The sequence below is a fragment of the Jatropha curcas genome, chromosome 7, assembly GCF_041381405.1.
Source record: "Jatropha curcas cultivar XTBG-Jc1 chromosome 7, XTBG_Jcur_1.0, whole genome shotgun sequence".
Lineage (NCBI taxonomy): Eukaryota > Viridiplantae > Streptophyta > Magnoliopsida > Malpighiales > Euphorbiaceae > Jatropha > Jatropha curcas.
The window spans coordinates 23,064,081-23,083,183 of record NC_143157.1 but is presented as its reverse complement, the minus strand read 5'-3'; the positions used below and the strand labels follow the sequence as shown (position 1 = coordinate 23,083,183).

At 34.1% G+C, this 19,103-nt stretch overlaps 2 protein-coding genes across 11 annotated transcripts; one reads left to right on the top strand and one right to left on the bottom strand.

The window, feature by feature from the left end:
- Positions 1 to 493: 493 nt before the first annotated feature.
- MRE11 (DNA repair and meiosis protein (Mre11)) lies at positions 494 to 12,780 on the top strand. Of its 7 annotated transcripts, XM_020678856.3 has the most exons (24): positions 496 to 672; positions 1,066 to 1,109; positions 1,254 to 1,328; positions 1,500 to 1,635; positions 2,031 to 2,188; positions 2,433 to 2,523; positions 4,262 to 4,381; positions 4,462 to 4,530; positions 4,612 to 4,703; positions 5,019 to 5,121; positions 5,206 to 5,313; positions 5,426 to 5,488; positions 5,558 to 5,629; positions 5,759 to 5,836; positions 6,239 to 6,301; positions 6,390 to 6,450; positions 6,773 to 6,855; positions 7,181 to 7,294; positions 7,532 to 7,609; positions 8,023 to 8,094; positions 8,244 to 8,503; positions 8,890 to 9,010; positions 10,748 to 10,942; positions 12,244 to 12,780. In XM_020678856.3, the coding sequence occupies exons 4-24, from the start codon at positions 1,558 to 1,560 to the stop codon at positions 12,274 to 12,276; spliced, it is 2,112 nt and encodes a 703-aa protein (XP_020534515.1). In that variant the 5' UTR covers positions 496 to 672; positions 1,066 to 1,109; positions 1,254 to 1,328; positions 1,500 to 1,557; the 3' UTR covers positions 12,277 to 12,780. The 7 variants fall into 7 exon arrangements, with proteins under 7 accessions (XP_089580666.1, XP_020534519.1, XP_020534515.1 ...); XM_012215272.4 differs by lacking the exon at positions 1,254 to 1,328; XM_089724539.1 differs by lacking the exon at positions 496 to 672 and having other exon boundaries at positions 1,086 to 1,109; positions 1,261 to 1,328.
- A 314-nt stretch (positions 12,781 to 13,094) lies between these two features.
- Positions 13,095 to 16,749, bottom strand: LOC105632818 (uncharacterized). Of its 4 annotated transcripts, none has more exons than XM_037641941.2 (7): positions 16,531 to 16,749; positions 15,716 to 15,780; positions 15,584 to 15,613; positions 14,528 to 15,413; positions 14,074 to 14,349; positions 13,474 to 13,519; positions 13,095 to 13,393 (listed from the first exon to the last, which is right to left on the bottom strand). In XM_037641941.2, exons 1-7 carry the CDS (start codon positions 16,567 to 16,569, stop codon positions 13,362 to 13,364), a joined length of 1,374 nt encoding a protein of 457 aa, XP_037497869.1. In that variant the 5' UTR covers positions 16,570 to 16,749; the 3' UTR covers positions 13,095 to 13,361. The 4 variants fall into 4 exon arrangements, with proteins under 4 accessions (XP_037497869.1, XP_037497870.1, XP_012070660.1 ...); XM_037641942.2 differs by having other exon boundaries at positions 13,095 to 13,390; positions 13,477 to 13,519; positions 16,531 to 16,748; XM_012215270.4 differs by lacking the exon at positions 13,474 to 13,519 and having other exon boundaries at positions 16,531 to 16,747.
- Positions 16,750 to 19,103: the final 2,354 nt, after the last annotated feature.

Sequence of the window (19,103 nt, the reverse complement as noted above, 5' to 3'; positions counted from 1 at the left end):
AAAATGAATTGGAGATGGTTACAATTTATGTGTTTACATAATGACTAAAATATACAAGATTGATTCATATTATATCCTAGTCTTTTTTTTTTTTTTTTAAATCCTAGTCTCCCAATGTTAACTATAGGATCAGGCTCATTGGAATGAATTTAATCAATTCGAATCCATCGGAGTAAGGAAAACAATGAATCAAATCGACTCGAATCCACCGGAGCAAGGAAAACAATGAATCTAATCAACTCGAATCCACAGGAGCAAGGGAAACAATAGATAGTCCATAAACTGTGGGCTAAAAATATGTAAAATGGGCCCAAAAAAACAGAAGCATATATCCAATTGGAGTTATCAGATCAATATAGTACTTTTACTAATGAAGCAATGTAATAAGATAAAGTTACGAAAAAATCCATAATGTTTCACTAATTTACACGCAATTGAAATAGATGCAGATTTGTAAATAAGAAATTTATGAGGAGCAATATAGCAAAAAAAAAAAAAAAAAAAGAAAAGGTACGTTGTTTCGTTTTCCCCATTTTCGCTTGCTTGTCTTCTCTCTTTGAAATTGCCCGCCACCGAAAATCCCTTTCCTCTTCACTTTCTCCCTCAGCATTCAGCTCCATTGCTTCCTACAACGGAACATCGACTCTTTTCTCCGGTTCTGCAATCTGAAAGGTAAAATTTATATTATCGCGTTCTCTCTGTAACTTTGCCTCTAGTTTCCTGACTCTTTTTATCAGCTGTTTGTTTCCCGAGAAAATCAGAAAAGTTTCTGACTATTTTTTACTGCCTTTGGGGTTTATTAGTTGTTTTGGTAGCTTTATTTTATTTTTTTTCTGTTAATCTGCAACCGAACAGGGTTTCTTTATAGTGTATTTACTTCTTTATCACTCACTCTATATCTCAACCATTTGACATGTTCATATTTGTTAGCATAATTTTTTAATATAAAGTGCTATTCTGTTTCTAAGGTTTATCATTTGCTCAATATTGACCCTTTTTTTTTTTTGCGAAGTTTGTAATTTTGATTTATTAACTGCATTGTTTCCTTTTACTTGCTTTATTTAGGATTTGGACTGTTGCAATTTCGCCATTATGGGAGACTTGCCAAGGTGAATTTTGCTTTTAGCTGTTGTTAATAATGCTTAAATAGTAGCAAGAAGCTCATTTTTTTAGGGTGAGTGCTTCGTTAAGCTAATAAATTTTGAGATATGAAGTTTAATACTCCTTTTCTCTCCCTTTCTTTTTTGGGCCAGAGTTCAGGGGAGCTGGACGGTTTGATTTGGCTAAGAAAAGTATTTAGATTAAAATTAACAGGGGTACCTACAATGGTATACAATTAAATTTACTTTTATTAAAAATAACTTGATGTTGATTGCATAAAACCTGAGCTTATTATGACCATTGTATGCATATAGCTCCTTAGAACTTATACAAAAGTTTGTATTTGCTATTGGCTGCACCCGAATTTATCTTTTTGTTATATTGATTTAATTTCCTAGGGAGGATATTCCTAATACACTTAGGGTACTTGTTGCAACTGATTGCCATCTGGGCTATATGGAGAAGGATGAAATAAGGCGGCATGATTCTTTTCAGGCATTTGAAGAGATATGCTCAATCGCTGAGCAAAAGCAGGTGATCTATCCATTTAATACTTTTTGTGCTCCTGATTTTAATTCATTATTCTGCTGGTTTAAAAATTTCTCCTATAGCTGGTAAATATATCATTTGGCTAAATGTACATATTTTGACTATTTGCTTATCATACACGTCTCCCTCCCTCCCAACTTTGTCCCACGGGTGCCTTTTACATTGATTTAGTTGAACGTAGAATTTAGAATTTTCTCTTGCCTATATGCTGGTTTCTTAAGGTTTTGCAGAATATTAGACATCTTCAATCTCAGGTTTGATTCAAAAGGAACTGTGTTGTAATTCTGACCAATGAATATATTTTATCTTATTTTCTATTTTATTTATGAGAACTTAAGATATGTATGTCTGTTAAGTCGTGTTCTTCTTTCTGGTAACAGGTAGACTTCTTACTCCTTGGTGGTGACCTTTTCCATGAAAATAAGCCCTCAAGGTCAACATTGGTCAAGGCCATTGAGATTCTCCGTCGTCATTGTCTCAATGATCGACCTGTGCAGTTCCAAGTTGTTAGTGACCAGACTGTGAATTTTGCAAATACGTATGAACTTTTTTTGCTCTTTATCTACAACGTCCATTGTCCATTTTTCCCATTTGTTGACTCTTTCGTCTACTAGAATTTTATGACTAAGCTAATAAGATTTGAATTCCATGAATCATGTTTTAAACATAAGTATAAAACATGAGTAGATATAGCATTGATACATGCCTTACATGTAAATATCTTATAGGGAAACTTATGAGGAACTCAAGTGCTGAGCGATAACAAATTGCATTTTTAACAGATTCGGGCATGTAAATTATGAAGATCCCCACTTTAATGTTGGGTTGCCGGTGTTCAGTATCCATGGAAATCATGATGATCCTGCTGGAGTGGTATGGATTTATGGTACAATGGTTTTTTTTTATCTATGTACATTAAGAAATTATCAATCTTTCTTTTATATGCACATTTACAGATTTATATTATCTTATCTTTCTGTTTTCCTTTTCACCTCATGTCTTCCTCTCTTGCTCAATTTCCCAAGATAAAGGAAATTTGGGATTAGAGTTACTGCTGTGTATAATCTGGCCAGCAATTATTTTCTAGTTAGTTTGAGATCAATATTTTAAAGCCCGGATTATGGATAGTGGCAGGGGCAAAGCTATGCTTTGTAGAAGGGGGCAAATCGCAATTGCCCCCAGCCCCGCTTTTCCCCCTCCCTCTTTTCCTTCTCTCTTTTAAAATAAAAATCTTGGCTTGAAAAGACTGCATTTGAACCGAAGATCCATTGAAAATTTCAATGGTTCTTTAACCATTTGCCTTCCTGGCATTTGTGTCTAATATGTTTCCCCTTGACTTTAAACTTTAGCTTTGCCCTTGCATAATGGTTTATTATTGCTTTATTTAGGATGGTGACTATTTTTCCTGTATATGATCTAAAAATTGCTAACTTGCTGCATTATTTTGTCAAAGATAATCACATCTAAATTCTCATTGCTGATCAATTGCTAGCTTACCCTAAGTGTAGCAGGAACATAAGTTGGAGGAAGGACTATTTAAAAAGGAAAACTTAGTGAATGTAGTGCAAGTTTGTCCCTCATTTCATTTGGCAGAGAGGAAGAGAAAAAGAAAGAAAATTGATTAAAAAAGTACAACTCCATTTAAGATTTTTTACCAGAGCGTGATTGATTTGTAAGATTGCTACCGGCTCTAGGCCTTTACTAGTTAGTCCCGGTAAAGCCCCAAGACAGAATATTTTTTTCAAACGAGGCCCTCACTGACATGACATAAATTCCTTATAATTTTTTTCCTTATTTTATTGAATTTTCATTTTCGGAAACCTAAATTAAAACTGAACTAAAGGATAAATATGATAAATGAAGTAAAATCTATTGAAGTAGTATTTCAGTAGTATTTTACAAAAAAAAAAAATAATGAGATGAGTTGTTATCAATATCTGGACCTTATTTTATATATATACTAATTGAAGTATTTTGAAATCAGCTGAAGCATGAATGGCGGAACAAATCCAAGAAATAACCTCTCACGTGCGAAATTATAGAAGATCCCCTTTAAGATCAAACAATTCCTTTGAATTGAGTATGATTGTATGTGTGATAGTGTGTACTCCGTCACATTTCCATTTACTTTCAGATTTTTTTTACAGTTTTGGACAAAGACTGGCATAAAAATTGTTCTTATGGCTTTCAAGGGAAAGCTGCTCTGGATGCAAACTTCTTCCCTTATACTTCCCTAAAGTAACCTCACTTTTTGTTGTGCAAATTTCATTTTCCTTCTACAATCAAGATCTGTCGTTTAGAGGATTGGACTTTGTTAATGGTCTTCAGTTGTAATTTTAAATTCGTGCATGAGTGATCTGCTTGACTTTTTTTTTTTCAGAAAATGACAACCAGACTACAAATTTTTTGCTGTCCCATTAGTGGTCTAACAATTATATTCTGTAGGTTTTCAAAAAAACCTATCAGATACTTCACTTGTCTGCAAGGTTTATTGCTTGTAGTTAAGAGGTCAAATTTCTCAATGTGATATATAAGATATTCATTCATGGATGCACTTAACAACATTCTTAGACTGGTTTGTTGTATCACTCAATTTGATCACTGGTGACAGGACAACCTTTCAGCAGTTGATATTCTTTCAGCATGTAATCTTGTGAACTACTTCGGGAAAATGGTTCTCGAGGGTTCTGGAGTTGGTCAGATCACGCTCTATCCTATCCTTATTAGAAAGGTTTGATGATGTTATTAGCTTGATTCATGAATTGACTATTTACTCTGCTTATGACATGACATAAACTAATATACTTGCAGGGCTCAACTGCTGTAGCTCTCTATGGTCTTGGGAACATTAGAGATGAACGACTCAATAGAATGTTTCAGGTGCTTTGTGTAAGATGTTTCACTGTTGTTTAGTTTAGGACTTGGTATGCTAATTTGTCTTTTGTATCTTTATTTTTTCAGACACCACATGCTGTGCAATGGATGAGACCTGAATCTCAAGAAGGTCGTCAGCTGTCTGACTGGTTCAACATTCTGGTACTTCATCAGAACAGGTTGTGTTTGTGTGAATGCATGTTTTTGTCTGAGCGATGGTCTTTTGTTGATTGAAAAAAAAATTATGATGTTTTTAATGTTTGAACATATATTAAGTCATATATCTTTTTCAGCCGTGTCAATTGTAATTACAATTCATTTGATAACCTTGTTAGTCCTTGAATTCATGTTTGCACTTTTCTTGAAAGATTTCGTTGAATCTTACTTGAAAAAGAAATAAATAGATTTGAACCTTCATCTGATGTCGCGTCTTTCACATTAACGTACTCTTTCACATGCGAATTTAAACTTTTATCTCCTATTGCGGTCTGCAGAGTGAAGACAAATCCAAAAAATGCTATAAATGAACACTTTCTTCCACGATTCCTGGACTTCATTGTGTGGGGACATGAGCATGAATGTCTTGTTGATCCTCAGGTGCCAATACACACATTTTCACCTACAATTTTAATTATTCTGTGGTTACTTTACTGAATTGAAGATGGGTTTTGAATTTAAAAGGAAGTTCCTGGAATGGGATTTCACATCACTCAACCAGGTTCTTCAGTTGCAACATCACTAATCGATGGAGAATCAAAGCCAAAGCATGTGCTTCTTCTAGAAATTAAGGTAGCTTATAGAAAAACTTTGATTTTTTATTTATTCATTTTTCAAGGATGCAGTTTTGTGCCTCCTATTTGTTACCAGTCTTTTTATGCTCAAGTGTTGAGATAATATATAGGGAAATCAGTATCGCCCAACCAAAATACCTTTGACTTCAGTGAGGCCTTTTGAATATGCAGAGGTAACTTGATGATGCTCTTCCTTCATCTATGAACAAATGTTTCATGATCTAATCAATCTCATGATGTAGGTCGTGTTGAAGGATGAAGCTGACATTGATCCCAATGATCAGAACTCAATTCTTGAACATTTGGATAAAGTGGTGAGTTTTACTTCTGAACATTAGCAAAGAGTTTGGCCTCTCAGATTACTAGTGTCATTTTGTACATGATTATGATAATAACTATTACTAAAAGAGCATATGCTAAGTACGTTTACTTTAATTTCTTAGGTCAATAATCTAATAGAGAAATCTAATAGAAAGGCAGTTAGCAGATCAGAGCTCAAGCTTCCATTAGTTAGAGTGAAGGTAACATCCACCTACTCATAAAAATGATAGTACTAATGGAAAGACCAATCTAACTTTTATCACCTGTTATTATCTTAGTTTGTTGCTAATTTTGACACATCTTTGGATTTGATCAAGGTCACACCTTGTTTTGTTATATCTTGTTAAGTGTACTATCACATTTTAAACAAGAAAAAAGACTTAATTTTTCAACTGAATGTCATGAAGCATAAAAGTTTTCATCACATGAGACAAATGGATTGTTATTTATCTTATATTGAGCCTTATTTGAAACCCTAATTCCCAATAAATTTGTTATCAAAGTTTTTAGAACTTTTATTGTCCCTGCAATTTGTCCTCTCTCACTGCAGGGGCTCATGCCCCAATGGCATTGATTTATTGACTTTTCGGTTGATTTTATAGGTTGATTACTCTGGATTTATGACCATAAATCCTCAAAGATTTGGGCAGAAGTATGTGGGGAAGGTACTTTCTGTTTATTAATTGCCACAGTGAACGTGCTATCCTTCATTATTCTGAATTGAATTTACATTCTGTTCTTTTGATTTTTTAGGTTGCAAATCCTCAAGATATTCTTATATTCTCCAAGGCTTCTAGGAGGGGGCAGAGTCACGGTAATTTGCAAATCCTCAAGATAATCTTACATTTTGACTCCTGTTTTGTGTAAGTTCTAGAATATCTTTGCATGTTTCCATAAGCCTTGTTGTAGTTGGTTCTGTTTGCATCCTTGTGACATTATATACATAAATTGTATGGGCAACAATGTGCAACTGTTTTGCATAAATTACAAGTTTCATCATGTACCATGAAACAGACATTTTCAATGTGGTATTAAGGTTTGTTCTTTCATTTTTCCTGTTCTAGTTAGTAATTCCCAGTGTTGAATTCAAAAATGATGTTATAAAATCGATAATCTTTTTGGTGGCTAAATTGCAGCTAAAATTGATGATTCTGAGCGCCTTCGCCCAGAAGAGCTAAATCAACAGAATATAGAAGCTTTAGTTGCTGAAAGTAATCTGGTACTTGGCCATCATCTATATTTCATTTTCGATTGTAAATGGTATATGCAGCTTCCCTGTGTACTTGCTCGAATATTCTACAGACAAAATACGGTATTATAGAATCCTCAAATATCTTCAATTGAAATTAAGATATATCCAAATTCAGAAGAATGGATTTAGGCTTTATCTGGTTCTGTTTAATTCTTATTTTTAGTGCTACTACTAAATTGAACTGTGGAAGAGAAGCTGGAAGCGAGAATAAAATTCTCACAGAATCAGAAGCCTTATGCACTCTCATATGACTTTTTGAGTTTAACTTCCTGTTGTGATGCCTATCTTGCAGAAGATGGAGATTCTTCCGGTCAATGATTTGGATGTTGCATTGCACAATTTTGTTAATAAAGATGACAAAATGGCATTCTATTCTTGTGTGCAATACAATATTCAAGAAACACGTGTGAGTATTTCAGAGCATCTTCCCAATATGCAGATACATCTTTGAATTGTTTTGGATCACTGGCATCTCTGTTGTCATATGAAGGTTTTAGTTGTTCTATTTGAGTCATTTTTGAATTCTGTGGTGGATTTTATAGTTCTTGTTGGTAGTTACTTTTTCTTGGGTTGAAAACTGACTTTATCTCTTTTCTTCTTTTACTCTGATGCTCACCATTGAATCATTTTTGTTCTTCAACAGAACAAACTTGCAAACGATTCAGATGCCACAAAGTTTGAAGAGGAAGATATAATTCTTAAAGTTGGAGAATGTTTGGAGGCAAGAAGCTTAAGTTTTTTATGGTTAACTTTCTAATTTCTAGGGAAATAATTTGTATCTAGTATTATCCACATGCCCTAGGCATCTCAAGGAATTAGATCTTTAACTGAACTGAAGTTCAATAATGAGTTCGTGAAAAGGTTTCAAACCTAGGTGCCTAGGCCTATATATGTGGCTTTGCCGCTGTGATAGGACTTGGAAGCATCTTCAAGGAGAAAAACCCATATTCTTGAGCCAGGGTTTGTTGAAAGAGGTCTATTTCACATGCGTACAGACACACAGGTGCATGCACCAATTTGTACATAGTGCTTGCTTTGGCAGCAGACAAAGAACCGGTTAAAACCTAATACATCTAAACCTGGACTCGGCAGCCAATCATTATTACTGTTGGTAACTGTATATATTTCTTGCAGGAACGTGTTAAGAAAAGGTCCGTGCACTCTAAGGATGCTCTACAATTCACATCCAGTGCACATTCCATGGAGGTAACTGTTAGCGTTTTTTTTTTTTTCGCTTTGTGATTTTTTTTTAATGGGCAATTTGTATGTCTATGTGTGCTTGCATATCTGGAACTGGCTATATGGAACCATTATCTGCTGTCTGAGCTTTTGTTTTCATTTTCAAATTTGTTTAGGATTTTAGAAGTGCAACTGCTGCTGGAATTGCAAGTGCAGTTTCTTTTAGTGATGAAGAAGAAACAGAACAGGTATCTGGCTCAAGGACCTCCGGTAGAAAACAGAAAGGGTCGAGGGTAGTTTCTAGATCTTTAGCTGCTTCAGAAGCTGGAAAAGGTAAAACTTCTACAAGAGGAAGGGGCAGGGGCAGAGGCAGAGGCTCAAGTAACTTGAAGCAAACAACTCTTGATGCAGCTCTTGGATTTCGTCAGTCTCAAAGGTTAATTCTGTTGCAAGTGATCTCATTTGGATAGCAACCACAACTAAGTATATAATCCATGGTATATGAAGGCACACAACTTTAATGGAAGCCAAGGCTGGGCTAAGCATTGATAGTGTTGCCAAATATTGAAATTAACTTAGAGTGCAATATCACCTCGTCCAATTGGAATTTTACAATCCAACTAGATCTAGTGAATAAAACTAGGGTAATGCAGAAATTTTGATAGTGCAAGATGATAGACAGCTCTCTATTTGCTGTTGCTGTGGAAAATGGAAATATGTTACTCATTACATGCATTGCACATCAGCTGATCCTAAAGTTATGAAAAGGGTGCAATTAATAGTTCCAAGGTTCATATTCTTTTGAACTTTTTTGCATTCCAGATCTGCATCTGTTGCTGCAACAGCTGCAGTTAGAAGTATTGCTGATGAGGACGAAAATGTGGATTCTGCTTCAAGTGAAGATGCTGAGAATAATAGAATCAATGAGGTTGAGGACAGTTCGGTATGGACGTCAATTCCACAATTTGTCCTTTTTTTTTTTTTTTGGATTTTGGATTTTTCTATTCTGTTAAACATAATTTATCACAACTCGGTCATGATACTGATGCTAATCATGAAATATAAAAATGGATGCCACATCAAGAAATACACCTCCGACTTATAAAAGAAAAGGCAACTGTATTCCTATGTGTTGAGAGATTATCTTGTAATTGTATTTCTTGTATCTCATCAATCGATTACATAGGTCTATATATAAGGAATTCCTATGCTACCTAGCTAATTAGGAATACAAATCATAAACTAATTAGGAATCTAACTACTAATAGAACTCTATTTACAACTAATCCTTAACACTCCCCCTCAAGTTGGAGCATAGATGTTAATTATGCTCAACTTGTTACAAACTACTACTTTCAGCAAAGCGCAATACCATACTCAGCAACCATACCCACTTCATTATAGCAATATAGAATCTCAAGCCAAATAGTAGCAGCAGAATTAAGACAACACACTTAGGTTGTCGAAACAAATCTCACTGAACCAGAAAACAACTCACAGGGTTGTTTCAAGCTTCCATAATCAATGCCTCAAAGAGGAAGCCCAGTAGCGCAGATAATCAGAAACGCAGCAAAAGAAAATCTGGCAAACGGAGCACACCACTGAAGGCCAAGAACACAATGCAACTCACTGGGGTTGCACTGCTTTCGACAAAGGAGAAGGTTCAAAAGCAGAATACCCATAACTGCAGCAAAGGTGCAGTACTAAACCCTAGTGCAAAAGGGAATCACTAGAAAATCACAGAAAATTACCTAAACCAATTGTCACAGCAAAGGAAAAATATGTTTCCTTAGCAAATCAAAGCAACAACAGTAGCAGAAGACTGCCCGACACAGCTGCAACAGAATCGCAGCAAACAAACCTATTGAATAAGCCCGAGAATGACGATGCAACTCACTGGGTTGCACGTCTCTCTTCAAGCCAACGTCGGAGAGAGGAACCGGAGTGAAAAAGACCATTGGACATGCGCCAGCGTGTGAACCAGAGCAGGAAGAAAGAGGTGGCGAGTGGTGGCCATTCGCTTGGAATCAGGCAACTGGATTCTGGGGAGTCGCTGATCGGCGGCTAGAGAATATCCTGGGGTGAGCGGTGAGGCAAAATACTAACCCTAGAAAGGCTTCCTAGGGTGGCAGTGGCTTCTCGTAAGGGAAGTTTCGGGAAATTTCTTTTTTTTTTTTTTTTTTTTTTTTTTGGAAGGCTCTGATACCATGTTGAGAGATTATCTTGTAATTGTATTTCTTGTATCTCATCAATCGATTACATAGGTCTATATATAAGGAATTCCTATGCTACCTAGCTAATTAGGAATACAAATCATAAACTAATTAGGAATCTAACTACTAATAGAACTCTATTTACAACTAATCCTTAACACTATGAAAAGAAAGAATCATCTGCCAATTATGGCATTCCTGAATTTAGGTCTGGGCTACTACTTTAAGCCATGGACTTGAACCTGTTTCTGTTACCTTTTCATTTGGCATGAATTTACAAGATCAAACCAAATTTAGGTAAAACCTTCAAATTGACTTAAATTTATCATCCTTGTGATGTACATTGTTGACCATGTTAACGCACAAAGTCCAAGGTCATTTGTTGTGAATTGACTGGATTTACATGATATTTGCTGTGTAGTCACTGTAAAATTTCTTTGCAATCAAATTTGCTTTCTCTTTTAAAGGATGACGGTGGGAGCATTCAAGGCAAAGGGCGCAAAAGAGGTGCTTCTAGGGGAAGAGGTAAAGCTGCTGCACCATCAAAGCGGGGAAGGAAATCAGATAACTCAACCATTCAAAGAATGCTTATGGGCAAGGATGACGACGACGACGACGACGACGATGATGTGGCAAAGAGATTAAACAAGTCTCAACCTCGGGTTGGTGATAATTTATACCTTTTCATAGTTTCATCTGCTCCTGGGAATTTAGTTGGGCATATACACTAGAGTTTAAACTGTTGCCTTCTACTCAGTACAAAAATCCTCTAGTTTCTAAAACTGCAAGTGTCAGCCTTTCTTAGCCTTTGGGTTCAGGACCCATATTACCTTCTATTACATTCTGTTTTATGTAAATTATATATTGTTTAGCATTCACTATCTTTAACCTGAAGCAATTTTGTCGAAGGAATCACTTTGTAGAAGTTGGCCAAACCTGGAGTTCTCCAGGCAATATCTGTCATGTGCATTGTTTTTGTTAAGCCTTGAAATTGACATTACTCTTTTCTTCAGTGTTCAATATCTTCAGACAAGATGTGAAAAAGCTAAGAATAATGTGGATGATAATGATGATAAAATGTGGGGATTATAACTTGGAAAAAGATAGGCAGAAAGGAATGTGTGACATTTGAGTTCTAGGAATAGGTTTAGATTATCTTGTGAGGGGATATCTGGTTTCTTGCTTTAGGATAGCATCTGTATATTCTTTCTGTTTATTGTCACTTGATTACTTGCTGCTACAGTGTGCATGATGACACTTTTTTTTTTTTTTTTTTTTTAAAATATCGGGGTGGTGTTTAGTCCTTAGGACTGACTAGCGGACAAACGTAGTTCCTGCTCTCCACCATGGGTTCAGGCAAATGTTTCCTCCACATGGACCGGCAAATCTCCAATACACCTAGGGGTTATGATCTATGAGCATTGGCGGCTTAAGCCAAGCAGGGATTAATTAACTGCTTGGATGCTCTCAAGAATCGAATCTAGTACCACCGGAAGTTTGTCCAACGTGGTTTCCATTAGGCTAACCCTTTGGGAGTCATGATGACACTAGTTATTGTTAGATAAGTCAATACCTCAGCCGAACTGTCACTGATGTTCCTTTGAAGGTGAAGTGGAATTCATCAATTTCTCAGGAAGATTGAGTAATACTTCATTACGTGCACAAGTATTCTCAGTTCATATTTGGATGTAATCTGTTAATTTATTTGCTCCTTTGGTTGTCAAAAATTCCTCATCTTTAACATAATCAGCTTTCTGTGGACCTGTATAATATGAGAAACATTAGTGTAATCCTTTTGGTATCCTGGAACCATTAGTAGGCACATATTTTAGGAAAATTATCCTGCCTGAGGTACATATTTCCTAACTTAATCTACATCGTAGGTGGTAATATGATGTACAAAACGCATTTGTTAACATTTTATGGTTGTACCTAAACCTGAAAGCATATCCCTTTCTTGCAGGTAGCGAGGAACTATGGAGCTTTAAGAAGGTAAGGACAATGAGGTTCAACTTCAACATATCCTATTGCAAATTCTGGTCAACCGAATGGTTTGTTCTGGTCAGACGTTACGTAGACATGGTATGATTCATATCTTAAGTACAAGTGAAGAACTTTAGGTACTCAAAATTTTGGAAGCATGGAACCAAGAAGTGTTCTTGTCTATGAAATTCTGCTAGACATGGGAACATGAGAGCTGCTAAACATTTTGCTTATTTTGAATTTCAAGCATCAAGTTCATATCTTTAGTGATTTTTAATTACCATTTACTATGTATATATTGAAGTTTGTATAGCACTTACTAACGAGTGATCATACATGTTTTTTAACCGTTTCCTTAGTGATAGATTAATTGTCGTGGGACTTATTAACCACGTGAGAATTTATGTGGTGAAGTGATGCTGAAACTTTGATTGGATTTGTGATTTTCATTAGTCTTAAAGTTGACTTTGGTGCTGTAATGGAACAGAAATCAAATGAATTTGTAAGATTATTTTAATTTGCTTAAAAATGGTTTGAGCTAAGGCAACTTAGCAGATTCTTCTATTAAAAGAAGTTTCTTGCATAAGAATGACCTTTTCTGTCATTAAATTTAAAATTACACTTATCCTAATACAATACATCAATAATAACTGCATTTATACTAATACAAACTGTAAACCAATGGCTGAAAAGTCTAAGAACGTTGTATCAGCTGATCCCTGGGTCACCATGTAGATTGTTTTAGAATTTTACAGAGCATAATTTGTAAAATTCTAGTGGCTTCCACTCAATCCCATGGCCAATTGAAATTTAAGAGCATTAAGAGTGACGGAGAGTTAATGTGGATCCAAATATTATGAAAAGATTTGACAACATTTACAAATGAAAGCTAGGTATGGCTAGCGAAAAGGGACAGTTGTGCCAAAATTTGCCCCTGTAATGTGGGAAGTCAGTTTTGGAAGTTAAAATTGTATTTGGATAAACTTCCCTTTGTTTTTTCTCTGTAGTTAGAGAAGGTTAAGAATCTATGTACAGAAAGATTATGCAGCAAAGCTTGCTCATCGAAGGTAGACCCTCTGAGTCGCATTTATTGGATGTTTAGCTTTCCTTGGACAGCTGATATTTTCCTGCTAGAAAGAAATGAGAAAATCAGAAACTGAATTAAGCCATTCACCAAAAATAGTACCAGAAGCTCAATAGAGTTGATTACTGCCATTCAGTTTGTCAATCTGTTTGGACCCCATCTTCACTCCAATCTCCATTTAAAAAAAAAAAAAAAAAAAAAAAGATGTGAATAATATGTCTATGCTTGAGTGCATGAAGATTACTAAGAGTGTGAGAAAACAATATAAAGACGTCCCCTTTGATTGCCCAGGAAAATCAATGGAGGGGAGACGAGTCCAATTTTACTTATAATTTGTGAATATAAACACAAGAAGGAATCCAAAAATTTTCTTTCCCATGTTTTAATTGTGAATTAAAGAGAAACCTCGGAAATTAATTCTAGCACTAAATCAACTTCAACATGCACAGTCCTGACTGTTCCCACAGGGTATGATGCAAATAAAATGAGTATTTTCCTCTAGCAAGACATCCAAATTAAATTTCTCATAATTTATCATTCTAGAAGTTTCTGGTTGGACACAGAATTATTAATTAAGGAATAATGTGCAAATACTTTGTCTTTAACCTTTACCTTAGGAGTAGGACTAATATTATTTTCTTCAAAGTTCAATGTCATGTATGTATAAAAAAGACCAGTAACTTTTCAGAAAACAGCAAATTCAAAATTGAAGATCAACATGGATACCTTTAAAACAACTGATCTTGTTTTATCACCCTTTTCTGGAATATATTCATTTGCCCCTTTTTGACCTCTAACCATGACTCCAGTAGCAATGTCTCCACGACTGTATTTTTGGCTCACAGCCTGTCTTCCTGTTGCATTCTCATTTCCAGCACCCACCAATTTGTTGGGTCCACCCACTGTAACCTTCTCCTTAGCCATTGCAGTACCCCTTAGTAACCCTTGTTCATTAACCTTATGTGGAAGCAGACCTTTTGCATGTAGCGTCTGTTTTTGGACCTGCAGTATTTGGAACATTTTGAACTTGTTAAACTTGCTTATTATGTATCATACCATCTTAACAGTCAATATTGGATTACTTTACCTGTAATGGATCAGAACTAAATACATATAAATTATCATACTCAGAACAAGCTCATATAACATTATTTTGTCCTGAATTTCTACAGTTTCTGACCTTTGACTTTGGAAGTTCTTGGTGGGATGACTTTGCAACAATACTTGTTCCTCCCTTTCTAGAATTACAGATTCCCTCTTTAACTTTAACATATGAAGCATTTGACACAATAGAATCTTTTACTTTGTTTTTTGTTGCTCTATTCAGCCTTCCCACATTTCTGCTATCTGGGGTCCATTCTCTGTACTGCTGTATCAATGCAAATGTAGAACTCTTAACGCCATTACCATGGTTTGAATTTGAAGATGATCCAACACTGGATTTGCTAGATACAGAATTGCGGCCTCTTGATTGCCTCTTATTATTTAAATCCACCCTTGACGCCTGTCTAGTAGTATAACTTTTTCTAAGGCTAATTCTCATGGCTGATAAAAGTCCACTTGAGTAACCAAGTGCTTGACTTGATACCTCTAGGTTTGTTCGTTGTGGTTTCTGATCACCCTCAGAAGTAACAGTACTTGTATTGCTTTCACCGGACTTATCCGCTGCAGAACTCGAACTTCCTTCAGAATGTCCATAACTCGATACAGCTTTGAAATTATTGTCTTTCACTTCAGTTAAATTTTTCCCAAGCACAAAACTTCTTTTTGACCTTGAAATTCCTTTGGAATTCATAAAGCTTAATTTGGGCTTTATTTCCTCTCCAGATCCTGAATGCGCCCTTGAAGGCTTTCCACTTAAAACCTTAACAGGATGCTGCTTATTCAATGAAAGATTATTATCATCCTGACTTTTGTTGCTTTCATAGTGCTTGCCCCTGGACCTTGACACTGAGCTTGGAAGCTTTGGTGAAGATGGTGCTTTCATATAAATGTCTGAGGACATAAAACCCTCACCAACATGAGCAAATGCAGCTTTTAACTCTTGAGAAGAACACTGGTGAAACCTGAATATCACATTGATTGAACTTTAATGCGCATTGTTATTCATTAATGCTACTGAATTTTCAACAAAAGCTATTTCATCTCTAAATTCAAAACTTGAGGTGAAAATTAAAAATTCCACGGTAAAAAAAAAAAAAAAAAAAAAAAAAAAAAAAAAACAGGAGATGCTTACACATGGGTCGTGTGAAACCAACCATCATCGCTGCAATGTAGCAAATAAATCTTAGTTTCATAGGTGTAAGAGCTACCAGTTTCTAATATCAAATGGAAGTCTAAATTCACAACCAATAACAAAGACACTTACATTTCTTGGTAAGTAGACTTTGCTTCTAGGGTCAGATCTACCCACGTTGGTGCTTCGATTTCTTCCTATATAACAATCAACTTTGAGTGATCAGATAATACGAGATAATTAACTAAAAATGATGAGAGGGCCATTATTTGGCAACACAAGGCAAGTGATTAATGAACAATTTAAATATGAAAATGTAATAGCTAAATGAGTATCCTGAATATCCTCAATTTGGATCCTCAGAAAATTATGAAATGATTGGACGTCACAACTTTCTTTTGGGTCATATGTTGTTGAATAGAGCATAACAAAGCAGACACATATGTCACATCACATTATATCACACGAACAAGAAGATCAAACCGAAATAAGTAAATGAAGATATGGAAACTGAAACTTTAATACATATATAACATGATAAAACATTCAATTTAAAATAAAAAAAAAAAAACACTAAAACTCAAATTGATCAAAACCCGTTGTGAATGAAAAATCAAAATAACACCAGAACAAATTTATATGTGTATAAAATGAATACTCCCCATAATCTTATTCATCACCCAAACGTCTATCATGAAGTGAACAGCAATAACGATACTATGAACAAACGAAAATCAAAAACAAACCAAAAACATTCCAAACTATACCTCATAAGAACATACAAGAAAATATCAAATGCACAAAACCTATATCAAATATATGAAAAGATCAACATATAAAAAAAGAAAAAAGAGAAATGCAAGAACCAATGCACATTTCATTAAACCTTAAAAACCCGTAAAACGAGAAAAAAATACGAAACCCACAAATCACAAGCAGGAAATTACCAGAAATGCCCAATGATCTTTCTTTTTCTCGAGGACCATTTTTGCCTCTTCTTAAAAATCTTAAGCAATGAACAAACCTCAAGCCAGAAAGAAAGGAAACCACGGAATTAGTGTTTTCTATGCCTCTTTGATTGAAAGTTTGAGGGGCAAATCCTCCATTTTTATTCTAATGGGTCTTTGGCTCCTTGGCTTCTCCTGTTAAAGCTAAGATCACAACAGAAAACCCAACATAGACAATAGACATTGCTTAAACGGCAGCGTTTTACTTTCACGTGCTAACCATTTGTTTGCTCTCCTTGTGACGGAATGATCGACCGTTGGATTGATGACCAAGAATGTGGGAGCTATAATTTGAACGGTTGAGATCTCTTATATGACTTACGGTGTGCAGCGTAGTGACATGATATGGTCTCTTAGCTGTTGTAAGATGATGGGGCCGCGCTGGCAGAAAATTCGACCGTTGGTAACATTCGAAATATTTTAAAAAAAAAAAAGGAAAGGAAGCTAGTGTTACGGGCTGGTGTCTTTTGTACCATGAATGAGAAGTTGCATTCCTAGCAACACAATTGAGAGAATGATAAGCAATAATTTTATTTTTTAAAAAATTAATAACACTAGGAAAAAAAATTATATGTACCTAAATTTGAATTCTAATTTTTTTCTAGATAATTTTATATTTATCATTAAATAATATTTTATATAATATGTTATAGGATAGAAAATAGATATGGATAAAGAAAATATAAAGTTAGGAAATAGATAGATAAAGAACGGAGCAACAGGTTGAGTAACCTATTACAGTATGTTTCTTTATACATGTGTCAATTAATGAGGATTTTATATCAATACAGAATAATTACTATATGTACAGTAGTAAAAGCCTTACATTAAATTATAACCTTTCCAATTGCATGAATGGTTGATTTTTAAAATTTAAATTGATAATTTTTTTTTAATATAATTTGTTTCTTGTTATATGTTGAGTTCTAATTTTATATTTAATAATAAATTTTTTATTTTCTTTTTCGTAAATGAAATAATTTGTAACTATTATCACTTTAATTTGATAATAGATTTATATCTCATTTGCAATAAATAGATAGTCTCTTGATGATTAAACATTTTTAATTTTTTTGATTTTATATTCTAAATTTGTTTGATTTGAAAGAAAATAGTGTTTATAGAATTCGAAAAAGAGTAAAATTATATATTTCTGTTTTTGGTCTTTTTTGGGTTTTAAGAATTTGTGTGTATGTGCATATATTCCTTTCTCGAATGCATTGGGTAAATAATACTGATTTATTATTATTATTCATTATAGGTTTATATAGATATTGATTTGAGGTTGAAGGCAGGGGTTGGAGATTATGTGATGACTTGATTTCTTTTTGGCACCTATTAGGATTTTAAGAATTTGCATTTATAAATTAGGGACTGAAAGAATAGGTCTAGGGATTGGGTTGAACTTTATTTTGAGACCACTTTATTATATAAAAATAGAATTAAGTATATAAAAAAGTAGCATTACAAATTAATCAATTGTATTAATATTATATAGATAAAAAAATAAACAAGTACAAAAAATAAGTATATAACGAGCATAGTCAACGTGCAATGCACGTCGTAAAAAGACTAGTAATATATAAAAGCAGAGAAGTCTATTTTAAATGATAGCCAAATGTAAGTTTCTCAAATTTCCAAGTGTAAGGAGAGCAATTATTTAGCATAATTGTAAGAAGATAAGTTGTAATGACAACAATTGGAAGAAGTTAAGTTATTTTATATTTTCAGATATTGTCATATAAGAGGAAAAAAGAAAAGAAAACTAAACTAATATTAATAAGCAAAACCTATTTTATTTGAAAGTAAGAAATGAATATCAAATAAAAGAATTATGATAATTTTCTCTTCAAATTAGAAGGAAAATAAAAAACTATAAATTATTTTTGGGTAGGTGAGTAATTTTACTTGACCATCATCTACCTTTAGTAACTAATTTTATTTTACCACCACAATTATATTTACTAACTAATTCTTTACTTCTTTGTTTTTTTAAAAAAAGTTTTTTTTATGCATTTGAATGTTTTTTCGCAAGTATAAGAAATCGCAATAAATAATAAAAAATGAGTAGAGTATCGTTTCCACAAGAATTATATATCAAGTACCAAAATTGTGTTAACCTACTATTATTTAAACGACAATAAAGAGAATAATTCTAAAAATAAAAGAAATAAAATAAAGCGATGAAAAAGAACTCAAGCAAGTAATTGTTGAAAAACAATCAAGGATTAAAAGCTAATAGGGATTATGACTTCATTTAACTCTATCTAATTTATTATATTAATTTGATAATCAATTTTAATTGTTCAAGTAGGGAAATCACCCTAATATCACTAACAAGCTGTCCCGATGTATTGTTAGCTATTTTAACCAAGTCTAATTACCTATCTTTCAATAGCACAATCAAACATGAATTAAATCATTAAATTTTATGGCTTGTTTATGAATTCATAACCTAAGGTCGTTAATTTATGAAAGACCCCATAAGTCAAACTATAAAGCTTCCGCATCAT